The sequence below is a fragment of the Pararge aegeria genome, chromosome 10 (genome assembly GCF_905163445.1).
Source record: "Pararge aegeria chromosome 10, ilParAegt1.1, whole genome shotgun sequence".
NCBI classification, from domain to species: Eukaryota; Metazoa; Arthropoda; class Insecta; order Lepidoptera; family Nymphalidae; genus Pararge; species Pararge aegeria.
The window spans coordinates 2,542,145-2,566,743 of NC_053189.1; the positions used below are offsets into that span (position 1 = coordinate 2,542,145).

Sequence of the window (24,599 nt, forward strand, 5' to 3'; positions counted from 1 at the left end):
GTGATGGAATTTGAAGTAGATTCTTTATATTCTTTCTTTTAAATTGTGTGTTAAAATCTACTTATATATATTATGTTTGTTATATATTCATATATATTATGTATATTTTATATTTATAAATTACGTTATTATTTTTCCAGTTGTGGGAATCGATCCCACGGCTTGTAACTCAGAAATCACGGTCTGCTCACTGCGCTAATCGGCTGTTGAATATATTATATTAAAGTCCGCCAACTTGCATGGTAATAGAGTGATGGGTAAATGCTTTAATTGCCTCTTTTTAATCCAAACCCATCTGTTGGAGATAAATAAGCTAAGGATTTAGGTTATTAAAAGTAGTAAATAGATTTGCTTTTAGTGACCCAATAGCTATTTTTTACCGCCTTCCTTTTCCGTCGGTAAGAAATTAACGGTAAAAGTTCCACTGCGAGAAAATTTTTACCTATTTTTGCAACGCAAGAGGATTAGAGGTGACTTCAAAGATTAAGTTACGTAAGAACTCGAACTCGTATTAGCCTCAACTCAAACTTAGTTTAAAATGTTGTACACCGTTTTCAACTTAGTCTGCAAGTAGGTATTTGGAGGTCCAATATTTCGTATTTATGAGGATGTAATTTGGCAAGTATCTATACTTACAATAAAACTGTAACTGGAAGATTTCTGTACATTTATTATATTTTGAAAATTTCTCTCGGGGGATGCTTTATAATTGATACTGAGTCCAAAACAGATTTTTATTTAATTTTTGTCTGTATGTCTGTCTGTCTGTCTGTCTGTCCGGGCATCACGTGAAGACTACTGGACGGATTTAAATAAAATTTGTTATAGTGGTAGCTGATATCCCGGGTCAACATACAGGATACTTTTTATCCCGATAAACAATAAGTTTCCTCCGGGATATGGGATGAAAGTTTTTATTAATTTTACTTCATATCTCCGTTAAGTTTGCACCGATTTTAATCGTTCTTTTTTTATTTGACAGTGTGTAATACCAAGCATGTATTGTCTAATTTTAATGCAGATCTGATGAATATTGTTGGAGATCAAGGACATAATTCTTCACAGAGTACAGCAAGTTGCAAGGCATATGGGACAACGATCGAATGCATGCGTACCATCCTATTAATATTATTAATGGGAAAGTTTGTGAGAATGGATGGATGTTTGTTACGCTTTAACGCCACAACGAGTAAACCGATTATGCTAAAATTTGGCAGAGATACCTACAATATAGTCTGGCATAGCTTATATGCTTCTTTTTATCCCGGAAAAGCAAACAGCATCTACAGGATAGCATCGCTATTTTTTCTCCATTTGTCTTTCAAAATCCGCGCAACGGAATTTAAGATTGACGTGGTTTTATTTAAGTCGACTTATTCGCGGACGAAGTCGCTCGGGTCCGCTAGTCTTAAAATAAAAAAGTACCCCTTTCAATATTTTATCGCACGTTATGTCGAGTCATGTTTATTAATTTTTTTATTTTTTAATAATTAAAAATTAAGAATAATTAATTAAATGTTCTGCCTATACACTGAAGGTGAATCAAATAACATTTTATTTGGATCTCTATCTATTGAAATCCAATAAGCTACTATTGGACTCCGAATGTCCTGTACAACCTGAAGGATGCTGTTACGTGTACGTATTGTTTCCCAGAAGAATGCAAAACTAAATTTTTTGTTTTTGATTGCATACCTCACAAGGTAAACAGTACTATCAAATAATCACTCACGTGTGTTTGTTTGACATTAATTAATTAAGTTACTCTTTAAGCAACTATTTTTTTTAGGGACAACCGGACTAAAGTAGGTGAAAATTTGTAAAGATGCCATAGGATAGGATAGATAGGAGTGATAACATATATATGCATATATATGATAACATATATATGCATATATATGATAGCATATAAATAGTTAGGTTAGCCAAACACGTGGTGCTAAGTAGTCTAAATGAGCAAATTCTGTTAGGGCTTATATACGGAAGAATTAAAAAAAAAAAAAACACAAAAGTTGACGACCGGGACTCCCGTCGTGACCAAGATCCATGCAACTGGGTCGAAATATCGACATCGATTATCGTGGTATGTACCCGTTGAACTATATTTAATGAATGATTAACCACGAAAATCTTAGTTTAAAATCTTAAATTATACAAGGCTTGCTCGTTTATAAATAGATATATTATATATATAGACTATAGTTCAATTTTCTTACCTATAACGTCGATAAATTTTGTGGTGATTTGCGTGGCGAAGGACGGTGCGTCAGCGGTGACTTCGCAGCTGAAGTTCCCTGAGAGGCCCAGCTCTAAGCGCCGTAGCAATACCTGTGTTCCATTCGAACGATTCATCTGAAAAGTTTACAATTGATAATTACTATTATTATTGACGGCCGATTGGTGAAGTGGGCAGCGACCCTGCTTTCTGAGTCCAAGGTCGTGGGTTCGATTCCCACAACTGAAAAATGTTTGTGTGATGAACAGGAATGTTTTTCAGTGTCTGGGTGTTTATATGTTTTTTATAAGTATTAATATACATTATTCATAAAAAATATATTTATCAGTCATCTTAGCACCCATAGCACGCTACGCTTACTTTGAGACAAGATGGCGATGTGTGTATTGTCGTAGTATATTATACATTTTTTTTACTACATTTCTCCAACTCTTCTAATCCATAGTTATATATTTATCATAATATCAATCGATGGATCTGAACTGCTAAATATGACGTCTAAACGTCTGGGTTCAGCTGAAGAAGGTGGTCGAATGGTTGGAATCAAACTGACCCTGTACAAGCTACAGTCGTGGCGGAGAACTGATTACTAAGTACCGAGTACCTACCGGTTTGGCTAGCATACAGGTAAACTCCCAACAGGTAAAAAAACCATGGGAGCTATATTGTGTTCGCCCAGACACTAGTAAATCCTGATAATGTATTTAATAAATATAATATAATATTCCCTTGTTTTAGATAACAGGTTAGTAATATTCGGATAGATTTACTCGTATGTTTGATATTTGAGTTTTCCTTTGATATACGGCTTCCTTGAAATAATTAGGTATTCGGTTTACGCTGCGAATTTCCCTTTGAAATCACGTTAGATCATATGGATTTTGTATAGGATTAATTTGCGCCCATAACTTATTCATGTGTGAAGTAGTCCCAAGAAACAAAAACTTTAAACAAGCGCAAAATATTATTTTTCTTTCTTCTCTTTTTTTTTTATAAAAATCAGTTAAACCATCTCTTTAGTCTAGTGGTTCTGATGTTCGGGACGTCACTTTGTAACAAATGCCTTCAATTCCCGGGTCAGACAAGCAATGGTTATTTATTGAGGCTCCATAAAAATTGTAACATAATTTTACACGTTTAAATGAAATTGCATATAATTTTACAATAAACTTTCGGTTGACAATTAGATGTCTCTTGAAAGGTTAAAAGTTTGTATTAAATGTAAGTTTCTAGAGAAATCCTATTATAGTATAAGGAAAAACGTAACTTATACGACAATGAGAGATGGTGATAACAAAAAAGAACTCTCGGGTAAGTTTTTTGTGGGCTTCTTAGACCAGGGCGCATTTGGAACCCACGTAGCTTTAGTTTTAAGTTTAAGAATATTTTATTGCTGTCATCTCACTAACATCTATACATTTTTCATATTGAAATGCACGCAGAATAAGTGTTATCTACTTGAATTAAGTAATTATTGACTTTGACCGAAGTTAAAACGTTCAAACCGCGTACATTGGTGGTGATGATATTTTAAACTAGTTTTTGATTTTCCGACTACTGTTTTAATACCTATGTGAAGTCGATCGCGGATCATAGCTGGGCTCGATTCCACGTTCTGGCAAATTTTACAGCTTTATCATCGAATGGAATCCTTAATAGTTACCAAACCAAATTCAAAGTCAAAATCAAAAATATCTTTATTCAAGTAGGCCCACAGGTGGCACTTTTGATGCGTATATTACGTGAGAATCACACGGTAGTGAGATGATGGCAATAACCATATTCGTTAACTAAAGCTACGAGGGTTCAAAACGCGTCCTGGTCTAGGAAGAAGCAAAAAGTAATTGCCTTATTATCCGCTATCGATTTCCAATCTTAAGAAGTTGATGATGATAATATAGAATTCAGATTTGCCCGTGCCCTGTAGTGGGCCCATTACCGGCCCACTACAGGGCACGGGTCTCCTCCCACAATGAGAAGGGGTTAAGGCTGTAGTCCACCACGCTGGCCCAGTGCAGATTGGTGGACTCCGCATACCTTTGAGAACATTATGTAGAACACTCAGGCATGCAGTTTTCCTCACAATGTATTCTATAACCGTTGAGGTGATACTTTAATTACTTAAAACGCATATAACGCTTATCGCTAAACGCCCTACGAGTTCAGTACGATGATGGTTCCAGAACGTTATTGTAGTGCATCAGAAATGTTCGCGAGGGCTCATACTGATTTTTTGCCATCAGAAGAAAATAGCATCCTTGACGAAAAGAACGTGGGTAAGCAGTAACGGCATTCTAAAAGCACTAATAAATCGACACGACTCTCCAATTTACAAGTTGTATATTAAACTCCACGTAGGGCTGCCTGGACGCAGAAATTTTAATGTGTAACTTTTATTTTATATTGCATATTTATATTTAATGTAAGTTTTTTTTTGATTTAGTTTAGTTTTTAATTATTCTATTTATTTTATAGTGTAGTGTGTAGTGATGGGTCATAGATACCAAATAAATAAATAACTTAGAAAAGTTAGAGGTGCGTGCTGGGATATGAACTCGGTCCCCGGAAAGTGAAGACGAGCTCCTAACAACTGCGGTATCACCGCTTCTTCAGTTTTCATTTAATCCTCTTATTATTATTTTTAAAGTTTAGCAAAAAAAGACGACCAAGTAATAAAATAAAACTGTCCCAAAAAGAAGTGTCTCAGCGTTTTCCAGTGCCAATCAGTTTGCAATCGATTCAATCTGCAACGAAGACGAATCTCGGCCATATTTGTTATATTCCGATTCTCGAATCTCCGAGAATTTTATTCGAAATATATTTCTATACACTTGCAATATTGGATGGCCCGATACGGATTCGAGAGTTTATTTGAGGACGGCACGCCTCCGATCCGATACTGTAGCCTTAGTATAAGTCGCGTCACGTAAAAATACCTCTGGCGGTATTAGTGCAGTGGACGCTTTATACAAATAACTAATTGTTGCCTGCGACTTTATCCGCGTTTATTGTAGTTTTTTTTATATCCCGCGGTATCCTGTTTTTTCCACAATAAAAGTACTAAAGTACTAAAGTACTAAAGTATTAAAGTACTAAAGTACTAAAGTACTAAAGTACAATAGCCTATAACAGGCCACTGCTGGAATTAATTTCTCATCCAACGAGAGGCTAGGCCCATAATCACCACGCTAGGGTTGGTGAGAGCAGTAGTTGATAGTAGTAGTACAGAGGTCTATGCTGTCTGCTCTCCGTTATATTCCCTTAGTATCTCGATAATAAATAAATCGTGCGACAACCGCGTTAAGAAAAGGGGTAAGGACAACTGTACCAATTTTTATCTGCCTAATTCTTTTACATCTGTTTATTACATCGGCATTAATCTATACTTATAATAAAACTGTAACTGGAACATTTATTATATTTAGAAAATTTCGACCGGGGGATGCTTTATAATCGATACTCCAAAACAGACAAAACAGATTTTTATTAAATTTTTGTCTGTCTGTCTGTCTGTCTTTCCGGGCATCACGTGAAAACTACTAAACGGATTTAAATAAAATTTGGTATAGTGGTAGCTGATATTCCGGGTCAACATATAGGATGCTTTCTATCCCGATAAACAATAAATTTCTTCCGGGAAATGGGATGAAAGTTTTTATCAACTACTAACGTACTAATATTAAAAATGCGAAAGTTTGTTAGGATGTATGTATGTATCAACTTATATAATGATAACTTACTTACTCAGTATACATCGTACAATAATAGTAGGTACAAAGCTAGACACGATGATTATTATGTTAGATATATATGATTCATTGTTAAAATACCTACCTACCAGTGGCGTGCAAAGAGAGTATGCACAGGGTATGCAGATAAAAACCTAAGGATAGTCATTTTAGGTTTTAGTTATAAAAAACCTACCCTTAAGTATTTATTACTCGTTCTGGACCTCTTCATTTTATATCATCTGCATAACCTGTTCCATACCCTCTATGCACGCCACTTCTACCTACGTAGGTCGATCCCCAGTCGAACGTTGTTACGTGAAACTTCCTATAAAATTAAACATCTCGCAAGAACTTAGCAGAGTTTCGATAACATTGTGCACCGTTTTTATTGGACATACAAGATGTCACCCCCTATTCTAAAAAAAGTCACCACGTTCAGTACCCTAAAGTAGAAATGATGTATGATTTATCATTAATGTCGGTCTACTTAGTTTTAAACGGTTACTAACAAGATTACTTAGTAAGTCACGAGACACATCAAAATGGCTTTTAAAAATGGAGATGTCTCTTAAAAAGTTCAAAGTTTGTATTAAACGTAAGCTTAAAGCGAAGTCTTATTATAGTATACAGGACTACGTAATCGATAAAAAAGCTTGGGTGTGAATTATTGCTCTAACCAGGTTGCTCTTCTAATAATTTTAAATGAAGTTGTGAGTGTTTTGGCGATAACAAAAAAATATCACCCGGCTAAGTTTGTTGTGGGATTTTTCTTAGACCAGGACGCGTTTAGAACCCTCGTAGCTTTAGTTTTAAGTTTACGAATGTGGTTATCGCCATCATCTCACTACCGTGTAATTCTTATGTACGCATCAAAAGTGCCACCTACTTTAATAAAGATATTTTTGACTTTGACTTTGACTTTGACTTTGAAATACACGGAATTCTGACCCGTATCGACAAATACTTAGATTTAATTTTGTTTTATTTTAGTTCTTTTAGTTTATATGACCAACTTATCTTCTTTACCAACATCTTCATTATCATCATCATATCAACTCCTTACCGGTCTACTACAAGACACCGGTCTCCTCCTACGATGAGAAGGTGTTCAGGCCGTAGTCCTCCACGCTGGCCCAGTGCAGATTGGTGTACCCCAAAATATTACGGAGAACTCCCAGGCATGCAGGTTTCCTCACGATGTTTTCCTTCACCGTTAAAGCAAGTGATATTTTAATTGCTTAAAACGTACATAACTGAAATCTGAGTCCGTAGGTGCGACAAACTAATCTTATCCCGGCCAAAATAATTGCCTTCATATTATTTGAGTTCAAATTTTTGTACGTATCAATTTGGAAAATTATCCAGGCAATGAACTCCGATTCTATTATTCTATTATTAATACCTAAATAGGATAAATTTGTATACGAGTAACATTCGTAAAGAGGTTTTTGAATCGACATTCTTTTCACAAGTTCATTGACCTCAGAACTTGTTTATCGCTTCGTTCAGTATTATTAGATACGAGTATATTCAAATGACAATAATGAAAATTCTTTTGTTCAAGTACGCCTAAAGTTTGTAATCCGCTCAGACACATTACATTGTTGTATACAAACTGTAGAACATATTTTTCTTTGTATAATTTACTGTTTTTATATTCGGTACCTTCTACGTAAACAGATTTATTCAAATTAGCCACCACTTACCACTAGATACGTACACGATACACGGTCAGTGGTGGTGTAGTTAGATTAGTAATGAGATTTAATGCTTTCATCGCGATGGGTAACTCCTGATTCTTTAAATGGTGCCACGTCTAATAAGCTAGCCTGATATTACGTCAGCAAAAAAAACAAACTGATTGCAGTATTGAAATCCACAAAAACCTAAACCATCGTACTGCAGTCTAAATAAAACCAGTCAGTAAGGGGTCTGCAAAATTATCGGCCTGAATATGGAGCCTACAAAATGTCTTGCCGGCTCTTCTCGGTAGAATCTGCTTTCCGAACAGGTGGTACAGTCATTACAAACAGACATACTTGACGTTTCAAAACTGCTTATAAAATAGGCCTACTTGAGCAAATTTATTTTGACTCCACTTACATCAACATAGATACCAGGTAGTCCAAATACCCTGGTATCAGGTTCCTCCATCGGCGTATACCTGAAGAACTCGTGGTTCCCGCGGTACCACTTCACGGAGTACAGCGGAGCTCCTTGCATATCCCTCGAGCAGATGAGCGCGGCTGTTCCACCTTTGATGACTATTGAGGGCTCCACTAACAGTTTTACGTCGCGTAAGCTTGTTACACCTGAAACAAGAAATTTAATTTATGGTTATTATTTCTGAACGAAAAATTAGAAGCGGTGATAACAGTGGGTAAGACTTCTGCACTTTCGGGGGGCCAAGTTCGAATCCCAGCAAACCTCTAACTTTTCTAAATTATGCGTGAAATTAATAAAATTTGCGTTAAAATTTCGCTTTCGCGGTTTTCGATTTTCTGTGTTATTTTTAATTGATTACTGTGCATTGATGAGTGAGTCGCGCTTGATGATATTAGTAGTGCACTTATGAATGAATGTTTGAGAAATAGGTTAGTGATAATGCAAAATTATGGCTTGGACAGTGATGAGGATGATATAGAAAAAACATTGAAGTCAGTTATGTTTTTTTATACTATTATTTTAATTCATCTATATAACATACCATTGGAACCATTCGTTGAAAATTTCCAGCATTATAAAACTAAATTGAATTTATAAATTATAATTTTAAATGCTATTTGGAAATCTCATTAATATCGAAGCCACTTTGGTGCTTGCACTTCATTGGAGATTCGTATTGAAAATGTAATCGTTCATTAAAATACACCAACATTTCATGGATTTATATTGCATTTAAAATTGATTTATTTCGAAGGAAGTTGGTTTGGTAACTAGTTTATTTAAACTTATCAACTATTTCATCATCATATCGTCATAAGCCTTTTAAAGTCTACTGCTGGATTAAAGGCCTCTCCTAACGGATGCCTAGTCGTAGCACAGAGGACGCTGCTGTCCGTTCTCAGTTATGTTCCGTTGCCGTCACGTTATTCCAAAGGAAGTTATTATTATTATTTATTATTTAACTCTTTATTTGTACACCAGTAACAAGTTAAAAAAAAAAAAAAACAATAGAAATACAAAGACAGAAGTAGAAAACAAAAGGCGGCTTTATCGCTTAGTAGCGATCTCTGCCAGGCAACCTTTGGATTAGGACAAGATGAGCGACAGCGGACAGGTGGTGTAAAATTATTATAAACCTACATTCAAATAGCTAAATACATAAACAAAATTGCACAAATAAGAAAAATATAATAATTAAATATAAAATAATAAACTAATATAATATACTCAATCATACATAAATACTTATGAACACATACGAGTAGATAATAAAAATAAACATAATCAAGGTACTAAATGTCGTCATTATTGTGCAAGATAACATGCTTTCACCGTGTTTTTAAAAGTTTCAAGCGATTTTGCCTCACGTATATTTAGTGGGAGCGCATTCCACAATTCAATAGCTAGCACTGTAAACGAGAATTTATAGAACTTCGTCTTGTGAAAAGGCATGTGAAGTGTCAGCATACGACATGATCTTAAACCAACAAGCAATACTACAAAATCAAATTTTAAGAAGAAGTTGGTTCGGTAACTAGTTTATTTGAACTTATATACAACTATTTCATCATCATCAAAAGCCTATTAGAGTCTACTGCTGAACTAAAGGCCTCTCATAGAATACGCTGCTGTCCGTTCTCAGTTATGTTCCGTTGCCGTCACGGCTACGTGCGACATTACAAGTCTGTTGATTACGATAAACTGCAGTTGTTTCTGCACCAAAAAAATCATCGCTGAACAATTTAACTAAGTTCGTCATCTCACTTAAACTGCGTAGCACTTTAAAACAATCGTGAACTTTGTACCGAAGCTTCAATAAGATATGCCCAACATTTAAATTCACCCGAGTTTGTACAACAGTTAAAACAAAATGGCGCTGTGGAGTGGCTGTAGAAATCCCACATTACAATTTGTCCTCCGAAGGTATTGATTTACAAAACGTAAGATACGCAATTCCTTACAATATGTTATTATTTTATTTATAAAGTACACATAACATAACGGTTAAGTCTAGCTCCGTGGTTCGGACTTCGGCTTGACTTTCGTGGAGCTGAGTTCGAATCCCAGCACGCACTATAAACTTTTATAAAATACCACTTGTTTCAACGGTGAAGGAAGAACATTGTCATACTAGCATGGATTTCATAAAACGTTATTGTGAATGACATAAAAAGTTGAGAGAGTGGGATAGGTTAGACTGTCTATCATCTGAGGTTTCGTATATCATTGACCCACAATGAATTTTACCCTCGCATACTTCATTGTATAACTGTAATTTGCATATATATATTTTATATATTCCCTCTGACCTAGCAAATTGCCTATATTTGAACAAGGCCTGTTTATTATTCCAACCTCTAGTTCGTATATATATATACACAAAAGGGACGAGAAGTTTCATAAAGTAATTAAAGGATTGCAAAAAAAAAATATTGAACGGGCAGCAATGTCTTCAGTGGCACAAAGATCACCAACACGTCTGCCCAGTATTGGTGCCTCCCCCTCTCAAACCCCCAATAATCCCAAGTAATTTATCCCAAGTAATTTAAGGTGTACCCGTGGTAGGACTAAAAATTGTTAACGAGTGAAGCTTTAAACCTAATTCTGAAGTCCACGCAGACGAAGTTGGAGGCAGAAGCTTTTTTTTTCTTTTAAATAAAAGACGTCTTTTGTTCCAATACATCACAGCGTCTTCAGGAGGGCTTGACCTTAGATCGTACACATACAACGCCTAGTAGACATAATTATCTGAATAAAGGAATTCAAAGCGTGAGTTTGTGTGAGAACCAATTAAAATGCCTGCATACAAATTGTTGTTTTTACTCGTATTATAAGTTTGACAGAGTGTTTGTTTTGTGGTCTTATTTTACGCCCTAACTTAACTACTAAAACTGTTTTTAAGCAAAATCTGAAACATTAGCTTATTCAAAATTGTTTTTTATAACGAAGACGACTTATTTAAATATGATAGATATTAAAATCTTAATTATTCTGTAACTGATTAATTTAGTTGTAAATCGAAATTATATTTTATCTTTTAAGTTGACGTATTTTAATTATTTTTAGCTATTTTAATCTATTTTATTTAAAAATAATAATTTAATTTGATTATATTAATCTAGATAATGGAACGTAACGTAACGGAATAAAAATAATTTCGAAAAATTTATTGCAACGCCTCGGCGGAGCGTCATTTAATCTCTTATGTGAGCAATTAATAAACAAACAATAAACTAACTTACTTGCTTTTCGTCATAGAGTTAGTTGAAAGGACGGAGAATAGTAAGTACAAAGTCAAATATTTCTTTATTCAAATAGGCACAAAGATGGCAATTTTGATGCGTTGATTATATACAAAATGTGTACATAGCAGTGAGTACTGATGGCGATAACTGCATTCGTAAAATTAAAACTAAAGCTACAAGGGTTTCAAACGCGCCCTGTTTTAAGAAGAAGCCCACAACAAAATACGCAGGGTGTTCTTTTTGTTATTACCATCTCACATCGTCATTTGAAAATATTTTAGAAGCAACCTGGTTAGAACAATAAGTTCACACCCAATAAATTATAGGACTTTTCTTTAAGCTTTCGGTTAATACAAACTTTGAACTTTTTTAGAGACATCAACCGGTAACTTGTGTAGTGTTGTGTAGTGTATTGCACTGCAATTTTATTTTCTTTCAAAGCAGACTATATATAGACTACTTTTTATCCCAAACGGTTCCCACGAGATTTGTAAAAAACCGTAGCTATTATACATATAGAAGAGGATGGAGAAATATATATTATTTTATGAGCAACACCACACGTGTCTCTTTTGTTCCAAGCATCTTCAGATGGTGTTGACCTTACAACTCATGCATACAAATGTAGACGGAGTTTGTGTGAGAGACAATTAAATTGTTTGTGTACAAATCAGTTAATAATTTTCAATATTTTCCATTGCTAATAAATGCGTAAACTTTATAATTAATTTACTGCATCTCAAAACTTACCTCGTAGGCTCGATATCGGCGGTCACAATAAAATATATTACGACTTTAGTTACAATCTTCGTATTCCAATGTTATTTAGTGTTCATGAAAAGTTTATCTATAATTCGTTTCAGACAAATGCTAGACATCACAGACGAGTAAGAAGTCGTCTGAACACTTCTTTACTATATAAAACTTTCCTTCTTGAGTTAAATTCTAAAGGTAATTAGTCTGACTTTTCAACTCATAAAGTCAAGTTGCCATTGAATCAAAAGAAAGACAAGTTTAAATTGAATGTCGTATTTTATAGAGCATACATATAAACGAGTACATTGGTCTATGATCAACATTTCCAAGTATTTACATGCCTAACCTTTTTAAGTTTCATCATCACCATCATATCATCCCATTACCGGCCCACTACAGGGTACGGGTCTCCTCCTAGAATGAGAAGGGGTTATTGGGGGGGGGGGAGAGAATTGGCGGACTTCATATGCTTTATTATGGAGAACTCTCGGGTATATATGTTTCCTCACGATGATTTATTCACCGTTGAAGCAAGTGTTATTTTAAGCGCACATAAATTAGCATAGTTAGAGGTGCGTGCTTGAATTCGAACTCGGCCTCCCGAAAGTGAAACTGAAGTCAGCCACTGAGCTATCACCGTTATACACTTCTTCGCTTTTTAAGTTTATTTGATGTGAAACATCTATTGGCGAACCTTTGAGTACACCATCGCTTAATTTTTTCAGGTACTGAGATGACTGATGAATATTTTTATGAATAATATACATAAATACTTATACTATGCTTATAAACACCCACATACTGAAAAACATTCATGTTTTCACAAAAAAATTCCAGTTGTGTGAATCGAACCCACAGCCTCGAACTCAGAAAGTAAGATCACTGCCCACTGCGCCAATCGGTCGTCAAATATAGATGGACTACAAGGGTTTCGTGTTGATGACGGAACCTTGATAGTAATTTAAATTAGCTCCCCGACCAATAAATGCATATTTAAACCTGTCTGAGACTAGCTTAACTAAAAACATTTTGATTGTTTAATGTTCTCTAAAGAATTTCATCTTCAATAATTGCAAAACTTTTAATTACAAAATTGTCATTAGTTAGCAATTAGTTTGTTGAACTCATTAAGTTGTAGTGACTTCAACAATTAATTACAATTTAAATTGTTAGGAGTCCTTAGTAAAGACCTATCACATTTTATTCGCACAAAAATAATGTAGTCCGTAGTTAACTATATCAATAAATTTTTTTTTTTTTTTTTATTCCACTACAAGTTAGCCCTTGACTGCAATCTTACCTGGTGGTAAGTAATGATGCAGTTTAAGATGGTAGCGGGCTTACCTGTTAGGGAGCTTAGTACCTAGTCATACCCCTAATAAATTTCTATACGACATCGCATCGGAACACTAAATCGGCAGTTTTGTCGGGAGGGTGGTAACTAGCCACGGCCAAAGCCTCCAGACCAGACCAGACCAAACCAGAGAAAATTCAGAAATTATAAATTCCCAAATTGGCTATGCCGGGAATCGAACCCAGGACCTCCAACTTAAATTCACAGCGCTCACCGTTGCGCCATGGAGGTCGACAAAATATCTTAATTTATATACCCAAGAGTGTCCTTTCGTTTGTTTTACATACTAGCAGATGCCTCGGATTAAAAAAATATCAAAATTAAGCTTAATTTGCTATACTCCGCGAAAAGCAGGAGAATCTGTGTGGTGTAATTTATAATTTCTTCAATCCTTATACTCCACATCACACAGATCCTCGGCAATACACACTCTACGCACGTTTCGCTCCGAAACCGGAGCATCATCAGGAGATGTTGACTTTACAATGAATATTTGTTAAGTGAAAAATTCGCCAAATGTGTCGCCTTTTATACCTTTCTGACCCCCACCTAATCTATCTAAGCCCCTTCCCACCTCATTAGTGCCTCTGAATATGTTCAATAGAGGTGAAGTTGATAAGTTTATTTGTTCGTTTAGTAATTCGAACCTCCCATTCCTATGTTATTCCTGCGTAGAGTTTCTGATTATTTGTAATGCCCTGTGATTCTGCTCGCAACTGTAGCCGATGTGTTATTATGTCATATATATTTGAAATATCAAAGTTAAAATGGCGATGGGTGAGACAACTATCTTGAAGAACCAAGGACATTGGCGTCCGAAAGAACCCACACCCAAATCCCCAGCATTGGTAGACCATTAGGATAGAATTTTTGAACTCCCTACAGACCTACGAGTATCTCCAGCATTGCTCGTCCATTGGTTGCTGTAAGGATGAAGCCGGAGGTATTTTTCGAACCCGCGTAGCATGGTGAGTCTTAGCTCTTTATCTCTTTCTCTCGTAATGGCGTATGCCCGGCAGCCGGACATCAAAAGTCTATGACAGATATGACACTAGAGAATAAACAAAAAGTTGATATAAACAGTCGACTTACAAGAAATGGTCATAAATTAGTGACATCTGCATATCGTCTGCGAAAGGTGCAGAAGTCATTTGTGGGACTGAGTATACGCTTTTATAATATGATTCCTAAGGTAATTTTGGACCTACCAATGCATAAGTTTAAAGAATGTGTTAAAACACATTTATTACAGCGAGGTTATTATACAATTGATGAATTTCTTAATGACAAGGTTGCTTGGAAGCATCCGGCTCCGCTTTCATCTCTCACAAGATAGAAAAATGAATTTTAAAATGTAAAATGTAAATTGTTAATGTTGGAAAAGAGCAACTGCTGAGTTTCTTGCCGGCTTCTTCACGGTAGAATCTGCCTTCCGAACCGGTGGTAGAGTCACTACACACAGACAGACTTGACGTTTCAAAAGTGCTTATATTAGGCCTACTTGAAATAAATGAATTTTGAATTTTGAATTTTTGTTGCAACATGACTACGGCGTAGCTATAATGTAGCTTTAACCCTCTCTTTTACGTGAAAGTGTACGCCCAGCAGCCGGACATCAAAAGACTGATGAATATTATGACTAGCATTTATTTATACATCTACGCCGTAGCAGTAATGTAGCTCTCGTAAACAGTATCGGCTATCACTTGTGTAGAGCACCTACGTATAACGTAGACGCAGTAATAGGAGTAGGCGTACTTTGACGTCGTAAACCACGTATCGGAATATAAGGTACTTGTAACAAAACATTTATCAAATTTTGTTTGTGTGCCTGTTTGTTCCTCATAATACCCAAAACGTTTGGACTGATTTTGAATAGACATTCTTGCTTAGGTGGAAGATTAAACAGGGGTATTTATTTCATAATCTACCCCTAAAGTAGTGAAATTGAGTTTAAAGACAGTATGGGAGACCCATGGGTATTAGTGTCCGCTTAGGAAATTAGCCATTAACTCTGTTTTACCAAATAATAAGTGAAAATAAATATATCGCTTGGTGGCACGTCTCTGTCGGTAGGATGGTAACTAGCCACCGCCAAAGCCTCCCACTAGACAAATTAACGCAACGCAACCAATAATTAACCTTGTTGGTCTAGTCCTTAGCATATGACCCCGTGACCCTGACAACAATTTGCATGCTAATTTGGCGTGGTACAGTTAAGACCTACCGGCGTGGTACCAACCTGGGGTTAAGAAATTGCTTGTGGTAAAAGTCGTTAATACCCACCAACCCACTTTGGAGCAGCATGGTGGGATCTAAAACAGACTCTGCTATGACAGACGAGGCATGTGCAGTGGGCGGATGGTCCTATGCTTACGAGTAGCTTGAATATCGCCAGCCTTATGTATCCCATAAATTCTCAATTTATTGCTTTTTGTACAATAAGGTATTATAAAATAGCTAATCTCCGACTATTCCCTATAGGTGTACGTAAATTACCCTAGTATCGCAAATTGCAAACATTTAGAGAGGCGTCCCAAGAGTGCGGTAAAGTCGAGTAATTGATATCCGAATTCGATAGAAAGGTTTTATGTAGAGGTACCAAATATTTTTACTACAATGGATATTATTAAAACAAAACGGTGATAACACAGTGAGTGAAGCTAGAGCAATTCACACCCAAGCTTTTTTATCGTTTAAGTAATCCTTAATCCTTAATATTATAATAAGATTTTTCTGTTTTATATAAACTTTGAACTTATTGAGAGACATCTCAAAGATTGATATGATGACTAATAAAAACACTTAAAAAATAGAATAACAAGAACAACGCTAAATAGCGATCTCTTCCAGTTAACCAATGGTGTAAAAGACAGCTACAGAAGACAAGTATCTGGTGCATATAAATATTAATACACATACTAATAAATAACTGTAAATAATATACCCAGTGGATTTACACTTAAACATAACAACAATATTATGAATTCTCAATTCGTCGAAGTCACTTTTTAACAAGGAGATAAAATTTACAGCCTTTAAGCCTAGCGTTAGTTAAACTGTTTCAGCGCCTATTAAGAGAATGTTAACAAAAAGCTGTTGATATTGCTAAAGTCCTACAATTTTTTTTTTTTTTTATTTGACGAATTATTTTTTAATCCAATTTGGTACACGATACCTCGAACGTTGGATATAGTAAAAAGAAAGAGTTTTAAAACTTGAAGTATTTCTTTTCTTCTTTTACTCTTACTTATTTTTTATTCTATCATTTTTATAAAAGTTTTATTTGTGTCGATTATAAAAGAAAACCAAAAAACACTATTAAAAATTCATTAAAAAAATCAAAACACTCCTCCCCTTGCGGGGCTTTTGAGTGCCTAATCAACCGGCGGTCAGGGCTCCAGAATGTCAGAAACCTCCTCACAATACGTGCCGTTTCGAAACTTTCTGCCTTCTGTATACGATCCTTGATCCAACAACCAAACGGAAGATTTTTAAGATATTGGTTGAAGCATTTCGCGTGAAGACCATTGACTGAAACCACTATCGGATCAATGACTGCTGACTCGATACTCCAGATGGCGTAATCTCGTAAGGAAGGTCCAAGTATTTTGAGACTTTTCCGACTCAGCTTTCACCAAATGATCATTACGTGGAATAGTAATAATTTCTTTGTTATTATATATTTTTTCTAAGCTGAGGTAACCTCTAAGTACGTTTACATTACAACTTAACTACAACCGTAATCCTAACCTCCACCTCCGTTTTTTTTTTATAAAGTATTATATTGTACCTGTATATCAGGACCAATCTCGTTATTTGGTAAATTATAGTAGCCCTCCTTCTAGGTAATTGCATTTGACATCGAGCGCCAGTCACATGAGAGTATGTTGAAACAGTCCTGTTTACGGACAACTGAGTTACTCGATGCTACCGATATCAGGTATATCAACATTTCAGGAGAAGCTAAATGTTTGAGAGCTCAACATCTGGTATTGACTTCTGAGTTTGTGTTTCGGAAGTAGGATGCACTGATGCTTGTTAATAATATGAGATCTAACTGACGTCACAACTCGAAATTCATAGATTGTTATGACATACACTTCGATACATACATATATTGATGGAGTGTGTACGGATTAATTAGAAAGGACCTCGCCTTCTTATACATAATTGCAATGTTATTGCACATATGTTTTTACGTGCAACAACATCGAAATAATGTATAAAAAGTGTTGTATGTTATTTTTATTAGCTCCCCGCTGTCAAAAGGGCGAGATTGCTCACCAAATTCTGCTAGTACCTATTAATTGTATGGATTCTGCTTATAAGGGGGTGTCATTGTTAGTTTTATGGCAAAACTCCAAAGTAAAATAAAGACGAATAAAAACTCGAAACTAAGGTGCAACTACAGTACAGTATTGTACAGCAAAATCATCTAAAATATCTGGTGGCGCGCCACTTTATTTATGACTAGCGGTCCCACGCTACTTCATCCGTGTATAAGTCAATCTTAAAAGGGACACATGAGCTGTCCCGTTTTTTTTAGGACTTTTAAAAACAAGCAACTTCGACATACATGATTAGATTTTTGTGTCTTTTTTTTAGACTTTTTAAAAAGGAACAACTTTGTTATATATGATTTGTCCAAACTTTAACCATTTACGCAGCGCACGCAGCGGAAGCTCTCAAAGGGAAAAAAACCCCGATTGTTAAACATTCTTCATTGGTGCAATGCTCCTATATGTCTTAGCGTAATATATTTGTTTTATATATTTTAATCTTTTTAGTACGGCCGGGCCACTTACAATAACTAGATAAAACTACATAATTTATGGATAACTATAATCCTATCTATACAAATGGATGAAAGATGACATTAAACATTATAAAATACATGATATTAATATAGAACACTAAAGTGACACTCTGCGAATATTGAAGTAAAGATTATTCAATATTCTCAGAGTATCTCAATAGTTTACAAAACAATGCTGTCCATCCGTCCTGGAATAGATCCCATTGAGCATGGCTGTCCAAGAGCGAATGACGACAATGAACGCGGTAAAGGTGTCACGTTTCGTGCAACAGTGCTACAGGAAGTCAAAACGAACAATTTGTTTTCCGTGGACGAAGGTTATTGAATTGAAAAGCTTTTGTTTTAAATACTCAATTATACTTATTTTGATGCGAATACTCGTATTTTGTTAATATGACCAATAAACGATTTTAATGATTTTTTTAAATATAATAACTTCTTTTTGTTACTTAAATATCAATTTATATACATATTTGCCGTCGCGGACTTTTATGTAGGCATTATTAAGCTCTACAACTTTTCTTTAGAACCCAATCATATAAGGCATTAGGCAGATTGTTAAGGCAGCGTTTGTAAGAAACGTTTTCGTTCGACCGACTTACTTTGCAAATGCGACTGCTATAAAAAGTTATTTTTCAGTTTTCAAGATGACATATAGCTATAGTTCAGTAGATCCAGAGATTACCCCCGAAAGTGTCACAAATTCACAAACTCACAAACTTTACTTCTTTATAATATATGTATGGATGATTATGACACAAGATTCGGTAGAAAAGTGGAATGTTTCTGTAAACCACCTTTGGAAATTTGATAAGGATCAAATTTCCTGAGATTATCTCAGGAACTACTGGTCCGATTTGAAGATTTACTTGTGTGTTGGATAGCCCATTTATCGAGGAAAGCTATAGGATATATGATCACGTAGTTGCGTCTGGGACCCCTACGAAAAAAAAATACGGACTCATTTTAGAAAACGGACCAAAGGTATGTTACTCTTTTTGATTTTCCGCGTTTATTAGGGTATTTTACAAATCCTAGAGCACAGGTCTCCTCCCACAATGAGAAGGGGTTAAGGCCACCACGCTGCCCAGTGCGGATTGTTCGACTCCACACACCTTTGAGAACATTATGTAGATCACTCAGGCATTCAAGTTTCCTCGATGTTTTCCTTGACCGTTGAAGCAAGTGATATTTTGATTGCTTAAAACGCACATAACTTAGAAAAGTAAAAGGTGCGTGCTGGGATTTGAACTCGCCCCCTAAAGAGAAGTCGAATTTCTACCTACTGGGCTATTACCGTTTCATTTTTAATATGATAAAATAAATTGTCAACGCAGAAAACGTCGGCAAACAACGAATATAGTTAGCATTATTTGCATACCTTGGGATTCGGTAGTCAAAGCTCCCATATGGTATCTTTGAACAGCATCCGAATATAAATTACCTACTCAAAATATTTCCAGCGGCCTATCTCCATTGAATTTGAATGCCCTATTTCATGATCGTCGCAAGGCAATATTTTCTGGCCAACAACCGTTCCCCAAAGGTATAAACCTCGTTATAGATAGCTTTATGTAGTCTGGAGATATCGCCCTGGTCCCCGAATTTGAGCTTAATTTATTAAATGACTGTATCAACACGTTACCACAAATCACCTTTGTTATACACAAAGGTGATTATCTTATCTTATATCTTTAAACGAGCAATTCTTGTATATATATATATATAATTGGAATCTCGGAATCGGCTCCAACGATTTTCATGAAATTTAGTATTCAGGGGGTTTCGGGGGCGATAAATCGATCTAGCTAGGATTCATTTTTAGAAAATGTCATTTTATTTGTGTTTTCCGGTAAACGGTTATTGGTGCAACGAAGTTGCACGGGTCAGCTAGTATATATTAATTTGTATAGGACATATATATATATATATTTATTTATTTATATAACTAAGTCTCGTTTATGGTTTAAGATCTTTATTTCTCAAAAGAATTACAAAAAATTAGCTTAATTGAGAAAACATTAAACTTAAAAATAAAACATGTTGTGAGAGTACACTATAGAAGGTACATATAAATCTGTAAAGCATAACTTAATACAGCTAAAAGAAAATGTTCGTACAATCGGGTAGTTTCATGTTTCAAGATTATACTGACATATTATTTATCAAGTAGTATTTTAATTTTTTCTTAAAAATAAACGTAGATTGAGCTTCTTTTATATCAGATGGCAGTTTATTATAAATCTGCGCTCCTTCAAAAATAATATTTTTGTTGCCATAAGTATCAGTTCGAGGTTTGTGATGTAATAAGACGTGATTTTCCCGTCGAAAAGCCCGTTTTTGTACTTGAATTTTTTTTGTAAACGTTATTTTGTCTAATGTCTTTATTTAGTATTTTCCGAATGTATAAAGCAGTATTATAGATATAGGTTTGCCTAATATTAAGTAATTTTGTTTCCTTGTATATTATATTTGTTGGTGTTAGAAAATAATAGTGGAATAAGACTTTAATTAATTTATTTTGTGCTATTTGTATTCTGTTCAAATTGGTTTTTGCTGCTGCGCCCCATAACTCAATTAAGTTATCGATATGTGGTATAACAAGAGAGTTATATACAGTGAAGTTTACATTCTTAGGAAGACAAAGAGCAATTCCACGTATGCATCCCATTAGAGATGACAGTTTACTCCGGAGCTTCTCTAAATGATGTCTTCATGTGAGATGACTGTCGAGAATTAGGCCGAGATATTTTTGGCTGTCAGTTTTAACTAAAATTTCGTTATTTATAGTAAGGGGCTCGTTTAAGTATCTAATTACAGCATGGCACATTATAAACTCAAACATCAATCTATCTGAACTTATATCCCACTGTTAATTAACTACAAGGAGATAACTTCTTCAATCTTCCCTTGACTTCTATACCTCTATTTTTTTTGAATTTCTACTCAAACTTAAACCATACCATAATAGATTACGCATAGTTTTGACCAGTCTGAACGAAGAAACCTTTTTATTTTTAACCAAATGTACATACAAAGGAAAATTTGCTAACATTCATATAAATATATGTACCTTTTATTTGTGAGATGTGTGGATGTTTGTTACTCGATCACACAAAAACGGCTGAACCGATTTGGATGAAATTTAGCTTTTGACATGGAAAAGAACATAGGCTACCTTTTAAAACGTTTCTTTAAGTAGTTTTCGGGGGAATTAAAAATGGTTTATGAGCTAAACTGCGACAGACAGCTTTTAAATTGGGTGTGCATGTCACCTGTGCTATGGAAAAGGACATATACTTTAAGGATGTTAATATTGTTTAATTTTCAAATTAAACAATATTAACACGCACCACGCAGACAAAGTCGCGAGCAGAAGCTAGTCTATCATAAAAACACTTTTCTTAACTAACTGACTAATCTCTCAACGCACAGCCTAAGTTGCTGAGTCTAGAAAATTTAAACTTAGACATTGGTGGTATCTTTTCTAAAGCAGCCACATCTATTCTATCAGCATTTATTTGAGAGATGTAGCTCTACACATATTTATTTTTTCTTTTTTAGTGAAACAAAATCGCCTGTACTGGTACTGTAACATAAAAACAGACAAACAGATAATGGGCATAATATTATAACACTCCATTTTTTGCATAAGAGGTAAATAATATGTCGTAGAGTTAGTTAAGTAGCGACATAGTACGCCTTGTGATTTTTGTTCTCTAGTAAGTTTCTAGAATAGGAAAATAGGGTAAAACGTCACGGGGGTGGAGGTAGAATAGGAAAATAGGGTAAAACGACGCGAGGGTGAATACCCGACGTGCCATGTAATCCGGTGCCTCATAATTCAAGCCTTATAAATTTATCTCGCGGAATCTACATACGTTGCGCTCCTAAGTTTGAAATATAATGTTGTTTGTGTGTGAATTGCATAATGAGAAGTTATTTTCTTTCATAATAATATTTTGTAAGTAAGATCAATAGGTGAGTAGTGGAATAATTTGTAATATGGTAATATACGGTGGCGTGATATCATTACAGTCGACCGATTGGCGCAGCGACCGGTGACCCTGCTTTCGGAGTCCAAAGCTCTGGGTTCGATTTCCACAACTGGAAAAGGTTTGTGGGTAGAACATGAATTTTTTTCATTGTCTTCGTGCTTATATATATATATAAACACCCATGTATATTGCATCCATGTATTCATAAAAAAAATACTGATCAATTATCTTACTAACACAAGTTACGCTTACTTCGGGGCTAGGTGGCAATGTGTGTATTGTTGTAGTTTATTTATTATTGACTATCCATTTTCTCTATAATTTTTTGATTTTGATGATATTTTTAAATCTTAATAATGTTAAATTATATATACAAAAAAAAACTTAAAATTAAAAAATTATAAAAATCCTCACAATAAGCGCCGTTTCGAGGACTACCGCGTCCTATATCCGACCCTTGATCCAAGAACCAAGCGAAAGCTTGTTAAGATGTTGGTCGAAGCTTTTCGCAAGAAGACCATTGACTGAAACGACTATCGGAGCAATAACGGTCGCGTCATCACTCCACATGGTGGTAATCTCGTGAGCAAGGTCCATGTATATAGATACTTTTTCCTTTTCAGTTTTCCCCAGGTTTTCGTCATGTGGAATAGTAATGTCAACAATTATTGCACGGCGCACTGATCGATCGACTAGCACGATATCAGGCCTAATAATTTATTATTATTGTACTGAAACAACGAGCGGTGAAAGTTTTCTAACTTTTCCAAGTAATGTGCGTTTTAAGAAACTAAAATATCACTTGCTTTAACGGTGAAGGAGAACATCGTGAGGAAACCTGCATGCCTGAGAGATCTACATAATGTTCTCAAAGGTGTGTGGAGTCCACCAATACGCACTTGGCCAGCATAGCGGGCCTTAATCATTTCTCATTGTTGGAGGAGACCTGTGCTCTGTAATGGACCGGTAATAGGATGAAACAACGAGATATTTAGTGTGTGGTAAGAATAAGAACAATTTGCTAAAAGTTATGTAGAGTAACGTAGCCGAATTCCATACGAACTGAAACAAAGTAAACATTAAAAGGTGATGCAGCTGTACGAAATTAAACTCGCATAATATTCGTTACATCTAGGCTAGGGAAGCCAAAAGTCTTTCGTAGGTTTTTTTATTTTCATTTTTACTCTACAAGTTAGGCCGTGACAGCAATCTCATCTGGTGGTAAGTGATGATGCAGTCTAAGATCGTAGCGGGCTAACCTGTTAGAGAGTATGGTAGTCATACCCTTAATCGTTTTCTACGCTACATCGCACCGTTTCTAAATCGCTTAGCGGCACGTCTTAGTCGGTAGGGTGGTAACTAGCCACGGCCAAAGCCTCCTACCAGACCAGACTAGAGAAAATTCTGAAATTATAAACATCTAAATTGTCCCTGCCGGGAATAGAACCCGGGACCTCCTACTTAAATTCACAGCGATCACCGTTGCGCCAGGGAGGTCGTCAGAAATTAATAGCAAAATATAATATTGTAACACTGCTGCTATTAGTATATTAAATTGATATTTGCAAGATTAATAAGCCCATCGCATTAATACGTAATTACCGAATTATCTGCTTTAGTGGTTCTTCAAATTATATAGTACTAGCTGTTGCCCGCGACTTCGTCTGCATTTAATTTTGTTTTTTGATGTGGCATTCAATTTAGTTGTAGTTCTAGTAATATTTCAAGTATTCAGTATCGCTAAGCCTTAAATGAGGGGTTTGCTGCTGTCCGCTGAGGAGTACTATTCTCTATCTCCAACCACAGTTTGGGCAAAATTAAACACATATTATAACCTCTATAGTACAAGAATAATTATTTAAATCGGTTATAATTTGTCGGAGTTATGGTGTAAAATCGTCAAACACTTTTATCCTCTCTCCCAAAGGAACTGAGCATAATGTTGAGATAAAAAGTATCTTATATTACTTCTAACACTTCCGAAAATATGTGTACAAATTTTCATGAGGATCGGTTAAGCTGTTTTTGCGTGAAAGCGTAACAAACAAACTTACATTGACATTTATAATATTAAGTAGGGATAGCTATCGTTCGTTATATTTGAGCAATCATATATGAAATATGGTCGAATAATCTTTCTTTACATATTACAAAGCAACGTCCCACGCTGCGTCTGTCCGTCTGTCTGGGCGCGAACAATTGAAAAACTATCGAACAGATTTTCATACGCTTTTCACTATTTAACAGAGTAACTCATGAGAATAGTTATAGTTTACATTTTATTATGGTTTTCT

General features: G+C 35.3%; 1 protein-coding gene across 1 annotated transcript in view; it reads right to left on the reverse strand.

Moving 5' to 3' along the window:
• LOC120627009 overlaps positions 1–24,599 on the reverse strand; it is a 188,550-nt gene that overhangs the window by 29,412 nt on the left and 134,539 nt on the right. The window contains exons 2-3 of the mRNA XM_039894847.1: positions 8,071–8,279; positions 2,217–2,352 (exon numbers count right to left, since the gene is read on the reverse strand). Coding sequence (XP_039750781.1) covers positions 2,217–2,352; positions 8,071–8,279 — 345 coding nt within the window. The remainder of the gene's footprint in view (positions 1–2,216; positions 2,353–8,070; positions 8,280–24,599) is intronic.